Below are 24,986 nucleotides of genomic sequence, written 5' to 3' on the forward strand. Positions count from 1 at the left end.
AAGTTATACGTGATCGTACACACAATTATATTATAAATATTGTCAGCCGTTGTAGAATTTAATGGTCTAGCTCCGAAGACTATTATTAGATCCTCATCATGTTTATAAGAAACCATTGAAAAAATTACTCTCTTTGAAACAACAACAATAAAAGGAATCATCAAAATCGATGCACCTATGTTGAAATTATGCCTGAACATACGTATACTCAAGTCAGTTAATTACGGTTTTTACACTGCACTTGTTGATGTGTTTCATGGTCTAGCTCCGAAGACTATCATTACATCCTCTTGAACTATATATAGGGTCACCGAGAAAATATCCTCTATTAAATAAAGAAAGAATCTTCAAAATCTTTGCATGTATGTCGAAGTATCGAATTTATGCGTGGACATAAACACACACACACATAATACACGGGATGGACAAAAATATGGAAACACCTGGTATTTCAAACACAATTTGCATCTGAATGGTAGGTGTCACTGTGGTCATCCTGTAGGCATAGGCGCCGACTTGAAGAAAATATTGGGGGGGGGGGGGCAAAACAATGAATAAATATATAATCATATTAAGCCGTTTTCTACCAACTGCTGGATAAAGGCCCCCTTCCCTCCAGATCTCGGTCTGCTGCATCCGCTCCGCTGCAAAATACATAAGCTAAGTCAAATTTGTCTAAAGGCATTAAAACAAATTCTTCAAATTCTGGGAACTTCACTGCACCACATTGATCTTCACTTCTCATATCAGTGTTACCATAGTGTTTGTTGAAGCTTCAGTGCTCTATTAACTATTTTAGGATTTTTGGTAACTTTTGTTACCATGGCGTATCTTTGACCTCTTATTTAGGTTCTATAACAGGTACTTCAATCGTTTTTTTATTAGTCAAGTCAAGGATGGACCAAAGAACACCACAGATGCATTTTGGAACCAGATGGTCAACTTGGCTGCGCCAAGTGGGTGCGGAAGGGCGTGACTTTTTACTTTTTCTTAAGGCAAATTTCAAACATTTTTCACGCCTGTAGTTTTCACGATATCAGATTGGAATTGTATGTATATTTCTCAAATTTTTCTGAGATCTCTACGTGAAGCCGAGTCCGGGCACGAGGGCCGCAAATGATCCGAGGGGCTGATTTTTTCAGAAAAAAATCAGTTTTCACGATTTTTCCGGTTCAGGAATACGATACATGTGTGTGGCACCGTTAGAAAAGGCTTGTTATACGGAAGAAAATAACGTTTAAGCCATGACTCTAGCCTAAATAGTAAAGACGCAGTACATTTTTATAACAAGTATATAAAGAGAGAGTCTAAATTCAGACTTTCAACAATTTTTCTGCCCTTTGTTTTTAAGATACAAGATTGGAATTTTGCACACGTATTGTCTACATAACAATGTATTTTTTTTTAATGAGATCCCTACGTCAACCCAGGCCTAGGCCAGAGGGGCAAAATGTTTTGGTTGGATTTGCAAAAATACTTCCGAGTTTTTCCCTAATTGTCTGGTTTAGGTGTATGATACGGGCATATGAGTGATACTGTTGGAAAGAGCTTATTATACTGAAGAAAATGGCGTTTGAACCATAACTCTAGGCTAAATAGGAATGACGCAGTACATTTTTTAATAATATTTTATACCTAGGTATATATAGAGGAAGTTCGAGTATTATGGAATACCATTTTTGTTTCGCTTGTAACTCAGTTAATAATTGCACATTGAAATAAAAAGGAAAACAAGTATACGCCTTACATATTTGGCTTTATTTATGTACCGTATATCTTGATAAAGAAGTTTCGTTACAGGAGTGGGTAAAATTTATAATTTGTAAAGAAACAACTTTGGAGGGTAATATAGACGGGTAATATGGAATACAAATGCTATATAGAAAAGAAAAAAAGTTTTGTGTTGAACATACAATGAATATAGTGACAATATATGAAAATTCTGAATGCCAAGCCATAACTGATTGTGATTACTTGCAAAAGTCATAAATATAATACTCTGCTTCAGGATCGGCACAGTCAGTGTGTGCTCACATTAAACATGATGAACGCTGAACTCAAGCTCACCCCTTGTATCATCAGACAATTTGCTGTAATAAAAAGACACTTAGCATTGTTTTCATCATAAATGTATGTTTAATTGCCCAATACCGATAGATATTTTTGTAATCGGAATATCATGCTTTTCTTGCGGGTATTCCATATTGCCCTTCACGCCAGCTTGGAAACGAAAGAGCTGTTAAACGCATTCGAAGACGTATAGGATAATGGCGCTTATCAAACTACCACTCTGTATATCCAACGTCATAGTAAATAAAGAATTATTGTTCTATTATATTTCAATAGGAAAATACAGGTTGTAAACCACTTACTGTAAAAGTACTCCTGAGTACTGTAAGAAATCAGATTTTCACGTCTACCAACACAACGAATGTCACAATCACAAGGAGACTGACTGTAGAGCATCATAGGGACGTGAGGTAGTAGTTTGAGCAGTTTCTTTCTTCTCCGCTTGAAAGCAACACATCACAGGCGAACTAATGAGGTATTCCATATTATCTGACTATTCCATAATATCCGAACTTCCTCTATTTATATGCATATATGAAAAGATGGGTCACCTTCAGACTTTCAAAAATTTCTCCCGACCTCAGTTTTCAAGATACAAGAACGAAATTTTGCGCACGTATTATGTATATAACAAGATTTTTTTTAAAGATTCAGATTCCTACGTGAACCCAGGCCCGGGCCAGAGGGGCACAAAAATTTCGATTTTTTTTTCGAAAAATCTCATGTTTCTTTTTTCAAATTTCTTATTTCTGGTGTATAATATGGGCAAAAGAGTGGTACCGTTTGAAAGTATGATCTATCCTGAGAAAAACCAGGTATGAACCACGATCCTACGATAAATAGTAAGGAAGCAGTAGCTGTTTTAGTGAAAGTCTAAAATTTACCTCAAAAAGTGGAAATCCTAAAAAGGTTAAACGCCGATTTGAAAACGTGGTTTTTTATCGAATAAGTAGGCTGTACCTAATATTGAATTAAAGGCACGACAGAAATTCTTGCTCCTCATTGGTAATTCTTCCTCAACTGGATTATATTGGGGGGGGGGCGAGGACCCCACCTTTAAATATTGGGGGGGCCAAAAGTGCCCTTCCCCCCAAAGTCGGCGCTTATGCCTGTAGGTATACAACCTGACCAATGAAACAGATGGGCCAGTTACAGTTCAGCGACCGGTCCGTGCAGGTTACTGTGAATCATGTCTGAGCTCACAGAGTTTCAAAGAGAGTAAATTGTGGCTGCTTCCGTGACGAACGTAGCGGAAATGTTTGGTCTATCAAGAGGCACAGTCCCGAAGATCATGACTGCTTACGAGTGTTCCGAAGAAACCGCATCAGTGACGCACCAGTGCAGACGTAAGTTTGCGTGACAGAGAGAGACGCACATTGGGTAGAATTATGACGAAACATAAGATTACCACGGCGCCAAAAGTCACAGCTAAGCTAAATACAGGGCTTATAAACCCTCTTAGCGTAAAAAAAGTTGGAAGGGAACTCCACACGCAGGGTATTTAGGCAGATCTGCAATTCCTAAACCACTTGTGACTGTTGACCATGCTGCTATACGGAGATAATGGTGCAATACCCATAGAAACTGAACAATGAAGCAGTGGAAGACTGTCCTGGTCGGATGAGCCTTCTTTTATATTGTTTCCAACTGCTGGTCGACTCTACATGTGGAGAACGCCAGCACAAGTGTACGATACAGACTGTCTGTTACAAAAGTGAAGCATTGCGGTGGTTCAGTGATGATTTGGCCAGTCATATTTTGGTATTCTGTCGGACCCATCATCACCCTGCATGGACATGTTATTACCAAGGACTGCGTAACCATTTTGAGTGACCATCTGCATACCATCGTGCAAACTTTGTTCCCAGATGGTAATGCAGTGTTTCAAGATGACAGAGTCCCTGTTTATACAGCTCGCATTGTCCAGGAGTGGTTTGATCAACACAAAAATGAAGATCTGCCATTGCCTCCACAATGACAAGATCTCAATATTATTGAGCTCTTGTGTTAGTTTTGGAGACCAAGGTGCGAGTCCGCTACCCATTGTCGTCGTCTCTACAATTTGCAGCTGTTTTGACGGAAGAATGGTACAACATCCCTTTGACAATCATACGCGACCTGTATTTCTCCATTAACGTCGACTGCAGGCCGTTCTGCGTTCGCTGTTAAAAAAATGTAATGTGCAATTTTTCAGATGTTTCCATATTTTTGTTCATCCCATATGTATACACACACACACACACACACACACATATATATATATATATGGAAAATTGAGAATCTCCATCTTCTTTTTTAAAGTCGATTAAAAATTTTAAACATAACAAGATAGATTAGCCAACACAATCTTAAAATGTGTAAATTAGAATAAAGAAAATTAAATGTTACTTGTTTTCGTCTTTGTTTCTGTTGACATAAATAAAATGAAAGAGATTACATGATATTTGATATGGGTTCAGCATCACAAGAGTAGAATCTATTTCTATCTTTGGATAAGTTTATTGGAGTTTTTTTTCAGTGTGAAAGATGTAGCATGATCGTTCCTACATAATTAGCCTTTTTAATGATTCCTCGTTAGTCTACAATTAATTTTTGTTCAATTTTATTTCGGATCACTGATGCATGCTTGCATATTGTGTTCAAATTTTATAGCTACACTGACAAAAATCCGTTCTCCGGACAGCGGTATATTGTACAAATATACGGTATCCTCTTGCTTACTACAGAAATCAGTACGGAGCATACGTTACCCGTATGCTACATAGGCACTGTCCTTAGATGTTACATCATATTATTGCAGGATGTCTGACATCTAACAGTTTTCCGTATATGACATACACATACTTATGTTAGATTCCTCAGCTGTGTGTTATATACGTTCATATTTATGTGAGATCCTGGCCACCTATATTGTTTCCTACGGAAAGTACGTATAGATGGAACACTTATACGGAAAGTATTATAAAACATGCGTTTTCAGTTATACGTCTGTTGTACGTTAAGTCCAAAAACTACAGGAATTACGCATGTAACCTACCTTTTTAAATACGCCACCTACAATTTTTTTTTCTCAGTGTAGCTATACGCTTCACCTTAATCATCCTGATTTTGATTTTCTGAATGAACAGTTTTCATACCAGCCATCTCATTGCATCCACTTCAGCCCCTTGCTATTTATTTTATTTTAAAAAGCAATTTGTATATAATTATATGCGAATATATATGTGCATTATACACTATTGTGAAATTAGGACATAATTACCAATACTGATTATAGTTATTTTCATTTATAGGTTATAGCTATACTTTATTATTGGTTTGAAATATTTCTAGTTATTAGTTTAATATATGTTTATTTTCTTTGTTGTTTTTCTTTATTGCATAAATTAAGTCTATGATATTTTAAGGACGTGGGATATCCGAATTCGATTCGCAGCGGAAGTTCATGTGGTTCGGATCCCACGTTAAAATGTAGGCTCATGACTCACATAGCCACGCTAGTGAAAAAATGTTAAACTGAAAATCCAATCCAACAAATATTTACAATTTAATAGAATACTTCCCTTTTTTTTCTAGCTAGATGAGTTAGCAACTCTGACCGATTGAGAAGGAAGGCTTTAGGTAGTCAATTCCAGTAAAAACAAGTTCTAAGAGAGACATTTTCTCTGTTTTTACAGCTTTAAAACCATGTCTCTCTTTGCTATGAGTATGAAGGGCGATTCTCCAGATCATATATGAGGTCGCTCCAAGAGGGCTTGCGGGGCTTTTTTTGTGGATATTTAAAGGCTTTACTTCGAGGTGCAAACTAGGCCTACCTATTATGGATGTCTCAAGTACGAGCTATCTTTCGGTCATTGAGAATTTTAAGTTTGGCTTATAATAATGGCTGTGGTGTAGGACACCGATGCAAGTTTTTGATTCAGGTGGAATATCTCTTAGAATAAATACTTTCTGAATGTATGGCCAGGGAATTACAATCCTGGAATTATCAAAGGATACGAAAGTCGGTTCCCAGACAGAAAAGCAGTTTTTTACACTTTCTAATTGATTTTTTTTTTATTTTTAACTAAGAATTTTAGGAAAGTGGCCTTATTCTCCCCCCTCCCGGTACTCTTTCTATATATAGATGACTGTGAAATTAGCGTTGGGTTCCACTTCATGGGTTCGAGAACTTGAATGCTTTAATTTGAATAACTTGATTTAAAGAACCAAACCTCTATTGAAGGCGCATAATTTCTCTAATGAGAGGAATTATAATACATTCTACCTACCTTATCCTCAGTAATTTTAACTAGCTAGCTATCCTGTCAAAGGTGAGTCAAATTTTCAGACAATTAATATGAAGGGATTTACACAGACAGAACTGTAAATTCTTAGGCTATCTTTAAGGTATCAAGTTAGTACGATGGTTGTACATCGACGCATGTTCAGCTCTCTCATGTTTAAGAAATTAATTACCAAGCGTTAAGGAGATATACTACTTCATTTTGAAGTAATACTTAATTAAGAATTTATTTAGGCGGTTTCTCTTAACTGAGAAGTTAATCTGTTTTTGAGAGAGCACTTGATTTATTAACGACAGGATTCAATGAAATTTCTGCTCAAATGAGAAAAGCATCTCTTAGAAACATGGTATCCTACTTTAAATTGGAAAAAAGTTTTATTTATGAAGTTTACCCAGAATTTTTGTTATATTACTGTTCTCTTGCAGATATTTAATTTCCCTAGACATAACTTGACAATTGAAATTTTTGGGGGGTTAAGAGAAAAATCAATCATTAAATAAAGGACATTATATATATATATATATATATATATATATATATATATATATATATATATATATATATATATATATATATATATACTATAATGCAAGGATGTAGCATGTTGGAGGGACCAAATGGGACCCGGCCCCAAATGATTTCCTGTTCTCTCAGAAGGGGCTTGTATGGTACACTTTTATTAAGCTTGTTTAATAATTACAGCTAGGGTTGGCAACTCTTTCCATTTGTTACTCGTTCCTTATTTAATAATAATTTATGTCATGTAGAAAATCAGTTTCTTACGCAGGTGTAAAGAACTTTTTTTTTTCGTTAAACAAAAACTAAAACAAGTCAGAAGTAAAAGTAAAACGATTCAAAAGCAGAAGACAATTAAAGGTAGAACAAAAAATAAAATTTCTTCAAACTTGCTAGCTGCATGAATTGAAGTGTAAATCTTTCGAGTTAATATTAATATCAATGGCTATGGAAAAGAACATGTGTAGAGTGTAATTAATATTTCTTACTATTTTATCTCGTTGCGGATTGCGAAGCGGACAAAGCGTTGGTAACTAAAAATCGACAAAATAGCCGACAGCAAGTATGAAATGGAGTGGGTTTTTGTGAGTGCAGAAAGCCGTCAGACGCGGCAACGTTAAGGAACATGGATATCAAAAGCAAGTATCGTTATTGTATTGTACAATCTTCCCTCACTTCTCTGGCTTAAAACGTTTATCGGCCACAGAGAATTTTAAAAGTTACACATTATGAAATAACTTTTAAACGTAATTATGTGCCCAAATCGTAGTTGAGTTGAGTTGATTTTAGTTTAGCGTTCCTTTCAGCAGCGAGGCTATATGAGACGTGGACCTACTGATTAACGTGGAATCCGAACCACATGAGCTCCCGCCCAAATCGTAGTATATCTTTGTTATTTATATAGACAAGGCTACTTTACAAAGTCCTTATGGCAGTTTATAAAATTACATCTCACAAGTCAGTGAGAGTTCATATAGATTCGAAAGAAATCTTTTAGAGGTTTATTCTGCACTGTAAAAAATCGTTGTGTTATTTCAACGACATGCCTACGTGTTAACACGATTGTGTTAAAATATAACACAAACCAGGCACGTAGCCAAGGGGTGGGTCCGGGGGGTCCGGACCCCCCCCCCCCCTTCGGAACCAGAAATGTAAAAAATTAAGGAAGGATGAAACAATAAGAAACGAGAAAAAGAAGAATCAGCGTTAAAAATATAAAGCTACAGCAAGCGTATGGTTACTCTTTCTTATGAGGAGCTTTGTGTAGAGGAAACTGTGTGTGTGTGTGGGGGGGGTATCAAGTTGAAAATGAATATTATTTTAACGGAGCATTCCAAATTCCATCTAGCTCCATGCTTATCCTATGGACTACAAATGATGATCGAGAAACCGGTTTGATCAGGTAGACTCTAAGAAGAACTTAAGAAACTCGGAATATTATGTCTTTTTCAGTACTTTTTTTTATATTCTTTTACTCGAGATTCTTTATTCTTTTACTCGAGAGATAGTTCGTTATTGAAATATTTACTAGCATATCCTCATTTTATTGTCCTAACAAACCAATATACGTGTTGCCACTAAAATAGTTTAGATTGATCGAGCCCCTGGTGTGTAACCAGAGCATTTCATGTTATACCCCCCCCCCTTAGCATTACGAAATCCTGCTAAACGAACCAATATATGTTTACAGTAAAATAGTTCAGAATGATCGAGCCCCTGGCGTGATAACCGCAATATTTCGTCACGGACCCCCCCTATTACGAAATCCTGGTTACGTGCCTGCACAAACAGGTGGTTAGAACAATTCAATCTCCATTTGGAGTTGTGTGTCAAATGCCGGTAGTTGAAATGACACACAGCCTGTGTGTTAAATTAACACAAGTCTAGAATCTTCGGTGTTGTTTTCTGCTTGATTGCCAAATATATTGGACATCTAATTATAAAGGCTTATGTACTGAAGCTACACACAAACACAGTAGAAAGAAATACTTTAACAAATCCAGGCATTCATAAAATTTCAACATGCAAACCTCGCAATGTGTTCTCAATTGTTTTTCATAATGTTTCTGAAGAAATATGCTAACAGCGAGAAACAACACCATATTACTGTATTACTTCTATACTGCACTAGAGCTCACCAGTCAACAGCGGGAACTGTGTTTCAAAAATGGCGGAAAACCAATAGAAACACGATTAAGAGGCAAACATACTATAAGGATATAGGTAAAAGTTTCCTATCATTCTTGAACAAGTTGTTGGTGAAGGTTGTAGTTGTATTTCGAAGCATCAAAAAATACTTCACAATAAGTGTTGGGGAGGGCGACAAAAAAGTTTATGAAAATTTTCTAAATGAAGTGTTTTGTAGTTTACTATTCTTATTTTAAAATTAGAATCTTCGGTAAGCGTAAGCATGCACACCACAAGCTTTTCCAACAGAAAAATGGTTACATCAACACCGCAAACGGAGTTATTTCAATACCGAAACAGGTGTCGTAGTAACACAGAATTGGATTCGAACTAACACAAAAAACGGTGTAAATCTCGTGGTCTGATCTTGAATTTTAACACAGGGAGTGTTGAATTAATACCAAAACGGTGTTACTTATACGGCTTTGACCTTGAATTATGACACACATTGTGTATTGAAATAATAAGAAAATGGTGTTGAAATAACACAAGGACTGTGTTATATTGATACTTGAGGTGGTGTAATATTAACACAAAATAATTAACACAATACACACTGTGTTACTCTCTTCGTGTTGGTACAACACCGCCACAAGTAACACTCAATACTTTTCCCCACACTACTATCCCTGACATGGTGTCGAATCAACACCGAAAATACTAACACAGATCCGTATTTAACACCGCTCAACACCGGTTGTGTGTTAAAAACGTAACACATCCCCTGTGTTAAACGCTAACACCGCGGGGTCCGTGTTGAATTGACACCGTATAGTACTCGTCACGCTGGAACCACTGCCCTGAGTTAAATTTGAGTTGAATTAACACAACCATTTTTTTACTGTGTGCGCTAAAAGGTTTTATTTTAATTTGTAGATTTGTTTCTAGCATTTTACGTACTTTAATATTTTATGCATTTTTATACGTCACGTAGAAAACTTTTTTTTTTTTTTGGTAACGTGTATTACCCAACTCTGCTTACAACAAATGAAGAATGTTTTCGTAGAACACGAAATAAAAATACCTCAGAAAAGAAAACTTAAACCACATCAGCACGCTAAAATAAATTAAAACAACTGAAAATAATCAGTTTCTGTACTCTCATTCACTTCACTGGATGTACAATCGTCCATTACAGTGTCTGAGTTTGATTTTGTTTTTATTTTATTTATTTATTTATTTTTTGTTTTCTTCACCATTTATATTAATATAAACACCAAGTGAAACAAATGGAATTCCGTGAACACTTTTTGTTTCATTATGAATATTTTAACATACTGAAAATATTATAATAAGTACGTATGTATGTGTACTACAATGTATATATGGACTATGGATTATTAAAGCTTCCATATTCAGAAAGAAGACATCTGGTTTGCTTTTAGTACGTGACAAGTCCGGCCTAATGAAAAGTTATACTCCCAATAGAACAACTTAGCTACACCGCTGCTACAGAGTGACATACTCTTTAACTTAACATGAGCTCCTTCGTCTTTACCAATCTAATTTAACTTAAAATAAAATGACAAGTTTCAGAATTTTCCACTTGTTCTCTGCTTCACCTTTCTCCCAAAGCATTGTGAGATATTCAATATACAATGATTCCTTAAGGTGGATCACCATCCGGAAGTCAGTACATATTTTAGCTCATTTCCTTAACTACTGTGCAATGAAACGTTATAGATTATAAATATTCTACTATAAGATAGAGTAATGTTTCAGCTACAGCACAAGGCACTGATTCATTTGATTGTGTCTCCTGATACCGAAAAATGTAACAAATAAAAGAAAATATTTAATTCGTTTTACAATGAGCAAACAAGGTGACACTTTGCTCATTGATGGTAGATCTTACTTGAAGTGCTCCGTTTTATGAAATGTTTATTTGTATATTTAAAGTATTTTAAGGTAACAATCTTATCACGAAATAGATATATTGTTTGGTTGTTTTTCGTGTTATGTTTCATATTTTATTTAAATATTAATTTACATTTAAGGAAATAGATTTTGAGACGAAACTTGTGCAGAAGGCCATAATGTGTTGTTTACAAATTTGAACGTTTACTGTTGTAGTCACGATAAGAAAATTCCTGGTTTCTAGCATTGCAGTTCGAGAAGCGTAATCGCGGTAAGGACCAAAAATTAAGTTCTCCAGTAAGTACCTAAGCAGAATTCCATGATTACTCCCTCTATTATGTGGCATCAGTAAACACTCGACACTACCTAGCAATGCCGCACAATTTAAGCAGCATTTTGCATAGCACCTAGAACACCTAGTGATCCACCTTAACCACTCTATTTATCTACAACTTCCCTCTATCCAAAAATGCCAAACTCAATACTGCTCCGTTCTCTACAATAAGGAATGATTTGTAAATGATTGTAAAGAATAAGCATAACAAATCTTGAATGAAAGTTTCTGTTTACATGTGGTGATAACTTATTCTGAACTAATTGTTGCATTCAAGCCTTCGGCCTGCTGTACACTATAGGTAAAATCGTGTTTGTCAAGACCTCTAATTGGTTATTATTAACATTTTTTAGTTTGCCCACTATTCACATCGAACTCCATATCATATTTTTTACACAATTATTCAAAGACTTCGTTACACAAAATATTCCCGCTGGTAGCGATATCTATTAGTGTAAGTCCGGTAAAGATAGCGCACGTAGCAACGTTTGCCGCTAATCACAAAATCTATCACTGCACTCCTGATTTTTCTACAACCAACTTTACACATCTTCTAACTAAGATTACATAATATTGCAGGATAACGTGGCGCATCAGCGAGTTTCCTTTTTATAATAAAATATTAGTATTGGGAAGTTCACAATCATCCCATAGTGTAAATCAAACCAATCATGATTCAGTTAAGAAATGAATCGATACTTCGCGTGAAATACATTGTTTGCCATAATTAAACTGTATGAATATTAGATATTTGTTAACTAATGACTTAAATAGATTATTTTCCTTATTCAAGGGTTTAAGATTTAGGATTTAGATATCTGGGCTTTCGGTGTCAATGACCATGTTAGCCCGTCACGTATGAGGGATGACGTCCCTCGACGAGCACACTATCCGGGGAAAGGGATGGAAGAAAGGATTGGGGAAGGAAGGAAGCGACCTGAGACCTATATGTTTGGTACCGCCCTGGCATTTGCCTAGTGTGAATGAGAAAAAAACAGGAAAACGTCAATCAGGATGGCTAGCCTGAAAAAGCATTTTATACCTTTTCGACCGAGTGCTACCACCGGGAATCGAACCCTGGACCGCTCGCACCGAAGACGTTCCTTATTCAAGAAAAATACACAAACAACACGAGAATGGGGATCAAAGTAACGATCTCATTGCTACACTGGTGCTTGAAACCAAGAGACTCATTAACTGAAATGGCTTTTATTATTTCATTTGTCAATATATATATAAATTATCTACACAAAACAGAAGTGCGAGAGTTTCTTTGTTACTATAAGCTACCCGCACAACCATAGCAACTTGACAAACTTCTTCCCCTCAAACGACAATACTGATTTGATTGGTTCTTCAGCTGCACGCTCATAGCAGTCAGAAGTCTATTGGATTAGCATTCACGCACGAATTTTGACGGAAACTAGTTAGTAGATCACCTACAGTAAAAAAGCAAAAGCAATATATAAGGTGTACAACTTTGCTTCCGCCGTTTTTTCCCCAAAATATGACGCTTTAATGAAACAGATTGCTTACCCAGGCATTATTCAAAGTATTGTCCCTCGCTGGCCACAACTTTCTCCCATCTTTCGGGCAGCGTACGAATGCCGCGTCGCTAAAATGTTTCATCTTTGGAGACGATCCACGAATCGATTCACTTTTTGACTTCTTCATGGCCGGGATATCCCCATGATTTTTTGCGTTTAGGGTTATCGTAATAAACCTATTTTTCATCCCCGATCACAATGCGATGCAGAAATTTCTTCCGTTTTTGCCTCGGAAGCAACTGTTCACAAACACACAAACACCGTTCAACGTCTCTTAGTTTCAACTCATCCGGGACCGAAGTTTTTTCTTTCTAAATCATACTCATGGCTTTGAGCTGTTTTGAAATATCTTGCTATGTCACTTCCAATGATCATGCCAATTCTTCTTGAGTTTGACGCGAGTCTTCACTCAGCAATGTCTCCAATTCTGCATCTTCGAAAACTTTCTGTCTTCCACCACTATGCCGGTCTTCGACGTTAAAGTCACCGTTCTCTCACTAATAGCGTCCTTACCATAAGTACTTGAGAGCATTCGATGAGACTCAGCCGCAGTTTTCTTCATATTAAAACAAAAAAGAAGACCCTCCCGCAAATGGCGAGAATTTGGCTCGTAACCTGACATTTTCAATCGAGAATAACTTTACAATGCACACACAAATCGACTAATGCTTGAATGGGGTTATGTTGACAGAGGTCCAAGCTAACTGCCTGACGTCTGCGATCTGTTTATTTCGACCGCTACTTACCGTTGTAGCCACCTATCGGAAAACGGCGGAAGCAAAGTTGTACACCTTGTATACACTTTTAAAAAAACATAGCCAACTTACCTACTCCTGACACCCAAAATAGCGCGTACGCCGACGAATTTGACTTTCTGTTTGCTCTGACCAACGAGGAATGTCACATCAAACAGAATGCTGTTGAGATTGGCTTCATTGTTAAGGAACCACTTTGTGAAATCTTTGGCAAGCTGATCGTAGTCTTCGAATTGGTCTCTTACGGAATCCAGCAGAGGGCTGGACGGTCGCATGTGGCCGATGGGACGCCAGGATCCTCTCCTAGAAAAAGAAAATAACATACATTTTCAACATTTAATTTATTATATAAACTATATTTGACAATTTACACAAGAAGTTTGAAGAAAAGTCGATAACGATTTAAATTTTGAAGACGTTCAAAGCAAGATGTTGTCAATTTGAGAGAAAAGTAGCTTCAACTTCCAAGATAGCGAGGAAAAATCATTTTCCTGATTAACGACTTTGAAATGATAATTTGTTGACAAACAACTCTAGTGCCGTTTGTGTTATAAACAACTTGTGTGCAAGTATACCACATGTCCATAACCGCTATGTTTTCTGTTACAATTTAGATTCTAAGGGAGAATTATTCCAGCTTTCAATCTCTAGTTTGTAGATCTTCCATTAAGATGCACAAATAAAACAGCAATACCAATAGTATGCCGATTAGGGTCCTCCTTCTGTATCGGTTTGGGTCAACGAAATGTAAACTTGCGGTTTCTATGTGATATTGGATACCAGTGGCGTATTGGGGGGGGGGCTTCCGGACTTAAGCCCCCGAAATCTTACTTACTATAGCAAAGTATATGAAATATCTTGCAGAATTTTCACATTTTCAGGCAAAGCCCCCCCGAAACAAAATCGTAAATACGCCACTGTTTGATACCATATACTAATCTTCCTATATCACGTAAATTATACAAATGTTTGGTTTTAGGAATCATGTATTCTCCGTAAGAGTCTTTAGCGACTTACCAGCAAAAGTTATTACCGCATATTAAATAGAGGGGCGATCCATAAAGTCAGTTTTCATTTATGACTTATTAGTGTTTAAGCATTTTGATAAATAATATATAGAGTTAATTGCGTCGGAAGTACTATGTCTCCAATTTCTGGCGACGCTTTATCCAAAATTGGAGTTATTTCGTCTCTCGTTTACAGGGGCGTCATTTCAGACCGTTTGAGGGGGTCAAGTGCACCACCGACATAAGACTTTCACGTTTTGTACTTGTATATTAGTAGACAATCGACTAAAATATAGGTATTCCTCAAACTCTTGTGGGGGAGGGCAATTGCCCCCTCCTGCCCTCCCTAAATGACGCCCCTGCTCGTTTAGCGTCTTTTTTGTATAAATGTTTTGGTAACACTGCTTCAAATATAAAGGAATTACTGACTTGTGAGGGTCTGTTCGAAATAAGCAAGAGAATTAATGTTAAGTTGAGATTAAGATTCTTTAGATATAATTCTTGTTTGTCTAAAGCATTTAAGAATTTACCTAGGTAGTCAAAGATAATTTTACTCTCACATATACGAGATCGTTCTGTTGAAACCTGAGTTTGGTATGAAAAGTGGAAACATATTAGAATGACTGTCGTGAAAAGGAATACAGCATATATGTATGTATTGATTGATTGATTTTTTGTTGGACTTGTCAAGTTGTTTTTGACATGGTTCAACTTCTCAAATTTCCTTCTCGAGCCATGCAAGCCAAACGTACTATGTCTGCAGGGAAGCGAAACGATGTTTATTACAACATACTGCAGCGTCTTTATTGTCAGTATTTGGTATGCGCGATGTGGAAGGGATGGGAAGGTTTGCTTGGAATCCTAGGATCTGGATACCTTTGGTTCGTTTTTTGACTGGATATCTGACTAAAAATACACACATATACACACCAGAATTACCGGCCCCCAGAATGACACAGAAGTCAGCGACGTGTTTGTTAGCCTATTAATGATTTCATAGTCATGGAAAGTCTATGAAGTCCAAGGTAATCAATTAAGTTTTCAGAGCAGTGCCATAATCACCAAATTGATAAACATAAACCACGTGAAAAACATTTAGAGTGAATCAAATAAGAGAATCCTTTTATGTAATACAATTCAGGAAGGGAATGAATATCAAAAGTAAAAATTAAGTTGAGTTGATTTTGAGTTTGTCTCGGGTTCAGCAGCGAGGCTATATGAGACTTGGACCTACTGATTAAAGTAGAATCCAAACCACATGAGCTCCTACCGGGAATCGAAGCCGGCTCTTCCACGCCAAAGGTACGTACGCTAAGGACTTAGCTACGAGCAATGGATTATATGAAAAAACGTTTTGTAATGGCTCTTCTGGTCTTTAGCGATAAAGTTTAAAAATTCGTAATTTAAAAGTTAAAAAGGATTTAAAATGTTCCTTGTTTCCGTCTTTCTGCTTCCATTGACAGGACAAAACTGGAGGGAGATGGTAAAAAATTATTTTATATGGATTTAGGATCTGCTTCCGGTTTCCCATTATTTGTTTCAGTTTCCCATCTACTCCGGTTTCAATATGCAGGGGTAAAAGTGGATCTGGAAAGATGGCGGGACGGTAGGTAGCGGCATGTCGTCATGCCGTCTCCCTGCCTATCTTTGCCCATTGTACTTTTTTAGGAACTAAGGGACGCCGTACATATTTTTTGGAAGTGCGGGGACGGCATCCACCTGCGTTCTCCCGCACTTTTAAGCCTGTCAATATGCAATAAATAACTTTTGAAGTTCTATTTAATTGCCATAGTTCGGAAAATCATGGCAGTTTCACAATATGAAACGGAACACGTTTGTTCCTATTCCCTGCTAAGTGCTGTAGAATAATAGCCTAGATGACAACAATACAATATCTACCAGTGATTTTATTGCAACATTAATCCAATTGAATTGGATTAAGAGCTCTGCGGTGGTTGAGCGGGTAGCGTACGCGTCTTTGGCGTGGGAGACCCGGGTTCGATTCCCGGCGGAAGCTTTTATGTGGTTCGGATTTCATGTTAATCAGTAGGTCCACGTCTCATATAGCCTCGCTGCTGAAAAGGACATTAAAATCAATCAATCAATGAACTGGATTTACAGTTGTTATGTAAATTAACGGAACACATTTGTTCATGTTTTTCCTACCATGTTATAGTATTGTTTTTGCATGTATTTTTTTTTTCAAAAAACGGGAGAAGTAACAGAAAATTAAATCTCAAAACTCGTTGTTAAAAATACTTGAAAATCTTTGAAATCTTCCAGTTGAACGTCCAACAATTGTGCTCTTTAGGCTAAGGGAGACGATAATTAAGGCAAGTGAATGATGGAAGAATTAGCGGAATAAGAATGTGGGAGGAAACGGAAGTACCAGGAGAAAACCCACGAACACGATGTTCTCCACCACAAACTTACTTTGCTGAGGATCGAACCAGAGACCCCTACGCATCAGAGATAACCGCTTATCACTAAGCCATCGTGTATCCCTAAAAGAAACTTAACAAACTGTTTGTAATCTATGCACCAAGAATATATTTTATTAGAAACAGAAGTTTGGAATTTTGAATAATGAGAAATGAAGGAAAGTAGAGGAAATTTCATAAAGCGGAATTGAAATTTTATACTGTTTTTTTTTTCTTTTACGAATGAGTTCCCTACATCTGCAAAGTAGTTTCTAAGGATTTTTTTTTTTTTTTTTTTTTTTTGCAAATTTCAGAAAGTAGTTTCAACAGCGCGACTAACAATAAATGATAATACACACACACATACATTATATATATGTCGTCGTCGAGACTTGTTCGTCTTCTTTCATTTCCCAACAGCTTTCCAACGATATACTACTTGATCTCCTTATAATTTGCAATTTTTAAGTTGGACCCCGCCTGGAACCCTGTGGGTGACCCTGGGACAGCACTTTTCACTTTGATGCGTTGTACTTTTGAAACGATGACAAACGCGTTTTGCTGTTTTGGCATCTATCTCACCGTTTGCGATTTCTAGGGGTGGCAATGGATTTTCTGGACACCCTCTATATGCATATAACTCGTACAGTATACGCATTCGGAAAATTTTTATTACAGTTTCGTAATAGGTATTATTATTCCTTTCGATTGGTGTATAAATAATTGATATATAATCTCCCTCTCTTCCCTTGTTACGGGAGGGGATCTATTTCTTGTAAATCCTAACAATATATAAAACTACATGAACTGACATAAAAGAAAGGTGTACTTCCGGTTGACGTGGAAACTTGAAATTTAGCATGATTGTAGCTTTCCGGGACTAACCGACAGGAAAATTGCCAAAAGTGAATAATTTTTTAATTTTTAGGGGGCCTAAACGGGGAATAAAGAAATTCCCCCATGTTATTTAAATGGACTTTTTTTGGACTTATAATCTCATGTTTTAGGTACTTGGAATTGGAATAAAAGCTTGAAATTCGGTATGTTTTTACGTTTGCTATAGTATTATTTAACAAAATCATTAAAATAAAAATTTCCAACTTTACAGTGGTTTTATGGGGAACTGAAAAATCTTCCCTATGTTATTCATATGGGACACCTCTTACACCCCCATATTATTGGGCACTTCTTGTAGGGTTGCGAATATTTTTAATTTTTAGGGGGTCTAAAGGGAAGATGAAGAAATCCCCCATGTTATTTAAATGGGCTCTTTTTGGACCTATAATCTCATATTTTATGTAATTGGAATAAAAACGCGAAATTCAGTATGCTTGTACGTGTTTGTTAGCGTTACCTATCACCAAAAGTAAACATTTCCAAACATAGTGGGTTTTAGGGAAACTGAAAAATCTTTTTCGTGTATTTATATGGGACATATACACCCCAAAATGTTTAGACACGGATTAGAATGATGAAATTTGACATGATTATAGCCTTCCGGGACCAACCTATAAGAAAATTGCCAAGGGTCTAAACGGGAATAAAGTAATTCCCATGTTATTTAAATGGGTTTCTTGGGATACAAAATCTTATTTTCATGAAAGATATATTAATATCTTCATGGATAACAGTGTCTTTAATGGTAGCTACACATACATAATTTTTACTATTGAAATCATGGTAGTAAAAGTTACATATTTCGCCGTTAGATGGCAGCAAACATCCTCAAGTGATGGATGATATCTACCGAACAAAACTGAAACTTTTAGTACGTGATTCTTTTTATGTGTCTACTAGAGTTCATTTTTGCATAATTTCTTGCTTAAAGGGGAGTTAAAACACGGAAACCTCCCCATGAGTACGATACTGAATCCAACCAATACTTGTTTTCAGGACTTCTCGTGTAGCGCAAAAATAAACCATTAAAATATGCAACTGCATGACATTGTAAATAAAACTGAATTCTTTAAAGTGCAATTGAAGGCAACCTAAATTTCTTGGTGTTGTTAAATCTCTGGGCTCGAAATGAAAACATGAAGCACCATTTAAACTACAATTTATTATAACTGAATTTACAAGAATATGAAAATAAATCTTTAAAACTGAAATGTACAGTGGGTCGCTTGTCACAGGAGACTTATACCCACAATGATGAATGACTCTTTTTTTCCATGCATGCCAGATGGCCGAGTTTTACTGAAACTCCTCCCCAAAGTGGAGGAGGGATACCAAAGGAAAAGAGAGAGGTACTTACAAGGTAAGCGTTCCAAACTCCATTGTAGTTACTGGTGATTCGATCCAAAGCGTATGTTTCGTTGATGTGAATTGTCCTCCCCATGTCTCTTGCCCGGGCTTTTTTATATCCTTCAATTTCGTGACGTATCACGCAGAAAAATCCAAAAAATTGTTTTTTTAATAAGTGTGCTTTTTTGGGGGGGGGGGGAGTCCATACGTCCGTCACCAGATATTTTGTTTTTTAACTTTTCTTGCAAATAGTAGATCAGATCACAGATGCACATATCGAGGTCAAATAGGTGTTATGTTATAGCTTGTTGTGGGAAAGTTTATTTTTCAGTTCACAGAACCTTGGCCTCAAGTTATTCTTACTTTTGGATGCTTTGACTATTTTCTCACCTTCCGCGTACCAAATATTCGCACTGAAAAATATTATTTTAATTGTCCATTTTTTCCATGTTAATAAAAAACTTTATGCACTAAGTGATAATTCACTTATTATAAGATAAAAAAAATGAATATCCGAAAGATGATAAAGTCATCAACTATACATCTATATTTCTGCTCAACGAGAAAAAGTTTTGTAAAAAGTTATTGTCTGGGGGGAAAAGGGATGACATCTTGGGAAAAAGGCGCTTAAAAGTATATTTCATACAAAATTATCTGTTCATCTCTTAATGGACATTGTTGTTCGTCTTTTAATTTATAAACATATTTTGTAATCTTGTTTTGAATAAGCTATCCGATTTTTTCCCTACACAGTGATTATACTTTGTTTCCTTTTCTAAAGATAGTATAATTTATGTGTTCGTAATATTGATTTGTAAGATATTAGGAGTAGGTTCTTGGCATAAGAGTTTTTCAACGAACATCGCTAGTGATGTATGAAGGGAACAATAGAGCCCTGGATAAATATACAGGGATAATAATGATACTTTTATTGTTAAGTTAAAATTTATTTGAAACATGGAGTGGGTTTCTTCCTAACAGGGACGTACACAGGAATTTATTTCGGGGCTTCTAAATTCAATAAGGATAAATTATATTAAAATTTGTGAAATCACTAATAAAATCAGATTAAATTTACAGAAAAGTAGGGATTTCGGGGGGTCCGAATCCACAGAACCTACCCCCTGCGTACTTCCTGCTTCCCAATAGGTTGAGGTTGATTTCAGACACACTGACATTGGTATATCGTACAAATATACGGAATCCTTATGTTTACTACGGAAATCTGTACGGAGCATACGTTATCCATATCCTACATATGTACTGCCCTTAGATGTTACATCATGCCGTTGCAGGATGTCTGACATCTAACAATCTTCTGGATATTACATACGTAAAGGTATATTACATAGGTCAGCTATATATTGTGAGATCCCGACAGCATATATACATTTTCTTGTTCGTACGGAAAGTACGCTTATTCGGAACAGTTATACGGTAAGTATGTATAAAATATACTTTTTCGATTATACGTTTGCTGTACGTTACGTCCAAAAACTACAGGATTTACACATGTAGCTTACGATTTACGAACGCCACATACAATTTTTTTCCTCAGTGCAGGTAAGGGGTCATCAATCCACTCGAATTTTAAAATCATTTTTCAGGGTAAATACCTTTAAATAATAATAAAAAGATTTCCACAAAAATGACTTGAATTTCCTTCGGAACTTAAGAATTACTTCTGTGATGTATTTAGCATGTGTATTCCCCGTAAGAAACATAATATTGGAAATTATCCGAGCTGGTTCACGTATAGTAGCCTATAATTAAAAAAATAAAATCCAAATAATATCATTGTTAAAAATGGAAAAGTGGAATAACTGCAAGCCTATATATCATAGTGAAAAATTTCATGACTTACGTAAACAGATAAAGAGCGATATATAAATTCCGTATAAAACATTCATTCTAGAATCTGAACTTTCTATTCATAATGATCCGGGCCAACTTTGGAGTTTTGTCAAAATCAATTGTCATTAGTCTCCTTGACTTACAATGGGAAAGAACTATTATCATGATAGTGAGATAGCTCAGGCCTTCGCATCAGGGGCGGACTGGCCCACCCTGCTACCCTGCAAATGCAGGGTGGGCCCCCCAAACTGGTGGGCCCCCTGCACCAATTTTAAAAAGATGTGCTCAATTAAACCTACCAGCATCAAAAATATGGCAGGGTAACTCCCGCAAATTTGTGTTTTGCATAAAAAAAGACGTAAAGTTAAACTTTCATGAACAGACCTTATTCTTCTTCACGTTTATCGACTTGAAAAGGTTCCGTCTATGAGACAATCAGGCCCTAAAACATTGCGGGGTTTGTGATACAGCTGCTGTTAAAAACAAGCACGTTAACAACTACTTTTTTTAAATATAAGAAACACAGTAGATTTCAGGCTGTTATTGGATTTGGATACCATTGCCTACTCCGGTCCTTTTACAAGCCGGCGAGTGGCGATGTTTTAAAAAAACAATAGTTTCGTAGGTATTGTTATTGTGGAAAGTGGAGGTGGAGCCGAAACGCTTTTGAACTGCATTGTCCTCAGACCAAGCTTCGAAGAAAGAAATCGGATCAGGCTTCGTTGTTGTTGTTTTTTCAGTGCTGTAGAGCGAAAAGAAATTAGTCGCCACTATCAACGATTGTTTTATACAAACCTCAGACAATTACTATGAAGTTGCTGCCCTCGGCTCGTGTTTTATTTGTATATTACATCGAAGAGCAAATCCGATAGCAACAATTCAATTATTGGAACACCAGTTACGTGTCGTTTGTCGTGGAAGACAGATGTGGTTGTGTCAGTATGAATGGTAGGAGTGATTGTAAGATTACTGTAAAGAAACAATATAAAAGTGGTGCTAAAAAGCGAGAACACAAACGAAGATGTGACTTACAAAAAGCTGCATCTGACCCAAAACAACGTAGGCTATTTGAATCTGTTAAGCCCCAAGAAACAAATGAGCGTGATGTGACTCATTCGAATACTGCAGGACAGTTGCCAGTTCTTTTTTTTCTGTGTAAGGTGTTTATAAATTATAATGTATACGCCACGTCTTTGGATGATTTCAGTCAATTGTAGCTTATCTTTTATGGCAATTTTTATTTGAAATTACACAATTTTAACAGGCGAACACGAAATTAGCTGAACTGTTTGCTGCCGCGTAGTGATTTCAAATGGGTCAAATCAGGCTTTCATGGGTTAGGGGTCGAATCAAGCCTGCTTTAGACACGGGTCGGATCAGGTCACCTACGCTAGTGTCAGGGCTGCTCTAGCCACGCGTCGGCTCGGGTCAACTTTCTTATGCGCCGTTTCGGCTAAATCCTTCTCGGGTCGAGTTGAACGTCGACCCGACCCGACTCATGACCCGAATAGGTTTTAGCCGAAACGACACATAAGAAAGTTGACCCGAGCCGACCCGTGGCTAGAGCAGCCCTGACAAGATGAAGCCTGACCTGACCCGTTTGAGAGCACTAGCTGCCGGCACTGGGCTCAGTAAGCGTTGGTGTAACTTCTAAAAGTGCTGAACATTTATGCTGTCAGTCAAATCAGTGTGTATATCGTGTAAATGTTAACTGCCCTTTAGTTATTTAAAGTTAATTTAAAATAAAAGTGTAGTAAAATGTAAAAATTATTTGTGATGTGCAAAGTAGGTATTCATATGAAAAGAGAAGTTGGGGCCAGCCGAGGAATGGGCGGACTACACTAGACGATAGACGATATCTAATCTTTCTGCGACATGAAGATATGATATTATGACTTACTTATGTCAAGGAAAATCTTTCGTTTCGAAATCTATCGCAAATTTACCTCCAATCGCATTCTTCGTGTTGCGTTGATGCCACATAGTTACAGCTTTTTCAAGTTTCCAACACTGACGCGCTTGGGGGGGGAGAGTTGTCTGCTAAGAGCGGGGCGTACTTCCTCGAGATTATACAGCAATATTTAAACGAGTTTGTGTTGTGTATCTAAAACATGACACTCATTTGTTTAAATAAATTGTTTAAATTCATTACATAAAAGAACAATAGCACTATATAAATAACTGAAAGCACCAATTCCGGTATTGTGTGTGTTTACAATAAAAAATGATAATGCCAATTACACACTGTATGAGTTACTATTAAAATGTTCCTACTTCAGATATTTTGTAATTAATGTTTTGCTTTTGTATGAATATATGGGATACTATTTATGGGTTCGAAGATAGACTTTTATATGTAATACATATTGAGAATGCCAAGTACATTTTTACATTTTTATACAGTGGGCCCTCATTTCAGTTTAGCAGGGTGGGCCCTATGGTTGCCAGTCCGCCCCTGCTTCGCATATTACTTTCAATCTGTTTATTACAATATCTCAGCAAAATATGACGTAGACAGTTTAATATTTAACAAGATGGAATGCAGTAGCCTGTTGGACAACTTTGAACTTGGAGAAATATAACTGCAAGAAACTGAAGTGGTTATAAAGGAACTTAAAACAAAAGCGTCATGTGAACATCATGGTATTCCTCCGTATGTTGTCAAAGGCTGTATTGATATATTCAAGCATCCTCTCCATACTATATTCAATATGTCCATTAGAAGAGGCACTTTTCCGGACATATGGAAAGAAAGTTGTGTGTGTTCAGTGCCAAAGTCTGGAAATAAAAGTGAAATACAAAACTTCAGATCTATAGCCTTTTGCCAAAATTCTTGAGAGTATTTTATATACACGAATTCTGAAGCACGTAAAGCCAGCTATATCAATACATCAACATGGTTTCTTACGCAATAATCTACTGCAACAAACCTAGCAGTTGTAACAAATTTTACGAGTATAACAACGGAGTTAGACAAAGGCGGCTAGGTAGACGTTATTTATACCGACTTCAGTAAAGCATTCGATGTCGTGGATCATGATGTTCTAGTGGCGAAATTAGCAAACCTAAACTTCACAAAGTCGGCAATAGAATATATTGTGTCGTATTTATGTAATCGGAGACAATCTATTCTATACAAGGGACATATCACTGAAAAGTTTGCTACTCTGTCTGAGGTTCCTCAAGGATCTCATCTGGGTCCTCTGCTACTTCTCCTACTTATTAATGATATTCCGCTTTTTTATTGAAAACTCTGAGATTCTCCTATTCGCTGATGATCTCAAATTATATTCTAGAATTAATTCAACTGAAGATTGCATACAACTACAACAGGACCTACAGCGAGTTCAAACATGGTGCGATGACAACAAATTAGTAATAAATGTATCCAAGTGTAAATTCCTTTCTTTTACGAGAAAAAGAAATCCCATCATTGAAAGAAACTAAAATGTCTAAACCAAGTACTGTCAAAGATTTAGGCGTTATTTTTGATCCTGTCAACACATAAATATAATAACAAACAGCGCATATAGAAACTTAGGTTTGATTTATAGAATAAGGCAAGACTTCTTCAGTGAGACAACGTTTGCAACAATTTATTTTATATATGTTATATTAAAATTAGAATATCGTTTTACTATTACTATATGGACCCCCATCAGAAAAAGAATAGTCTCAAGAAATAGAAAGAATCCAAACGAAATTTTTGAAAAGCTTACATACGAAAAAAACTAGTTATTATCCCAAATATTTTTCCTACAATGATCTAGTAAAAAACCAATTTTCAAACTCTATAAAAAAGAAGATGGATGTTGGACTTGTTATTCTTATACAAGTTATTAAATAATAAGATTGATTGTATTACTGCGGATTCCCACTTACAAAACCAGAGTAGAGAATACAGGGACA

The 24,986-nt window shown here is 36.5% G+C and overlaps 1 protein-coding gene across 1 annotated transcript in view; it reads right to left on the reverse strand.

Annotated features, from left to right (window-relative positions):
- Positions 1-24,986, reverse strand: part of rsh (Rap GTPase activating protein radish) — a 1,018,586-nt gene that overhangs the window by 94,975 nt on the left and 898,625 nt on the right. Inside the window, exon 9 of the mRNA XM_081726479.1 lies at positions 13,625-13,855. Coding sequence (XP_081582605.1) covers positions 13,625-13,855 — 231 coding nt within the window. The remainder of the gene's footprint in view (positions 1-13,624; positions 13,856-24,986) is intronic.

This window comes from Thermobia domestica, chromosome 9 (assembly GCF_964235325.1).
Source record: "Thermobia domestica chromosome 9, izTheDome1.hap1.1, whole genome shotgun sequence".
NCBI classification, from domain to species: Eukaryota; Metazoa; Arthropoda; class Insecta; order Zygentoma; family Lepismatidae; genus Thermobia; species Thermobia domestica.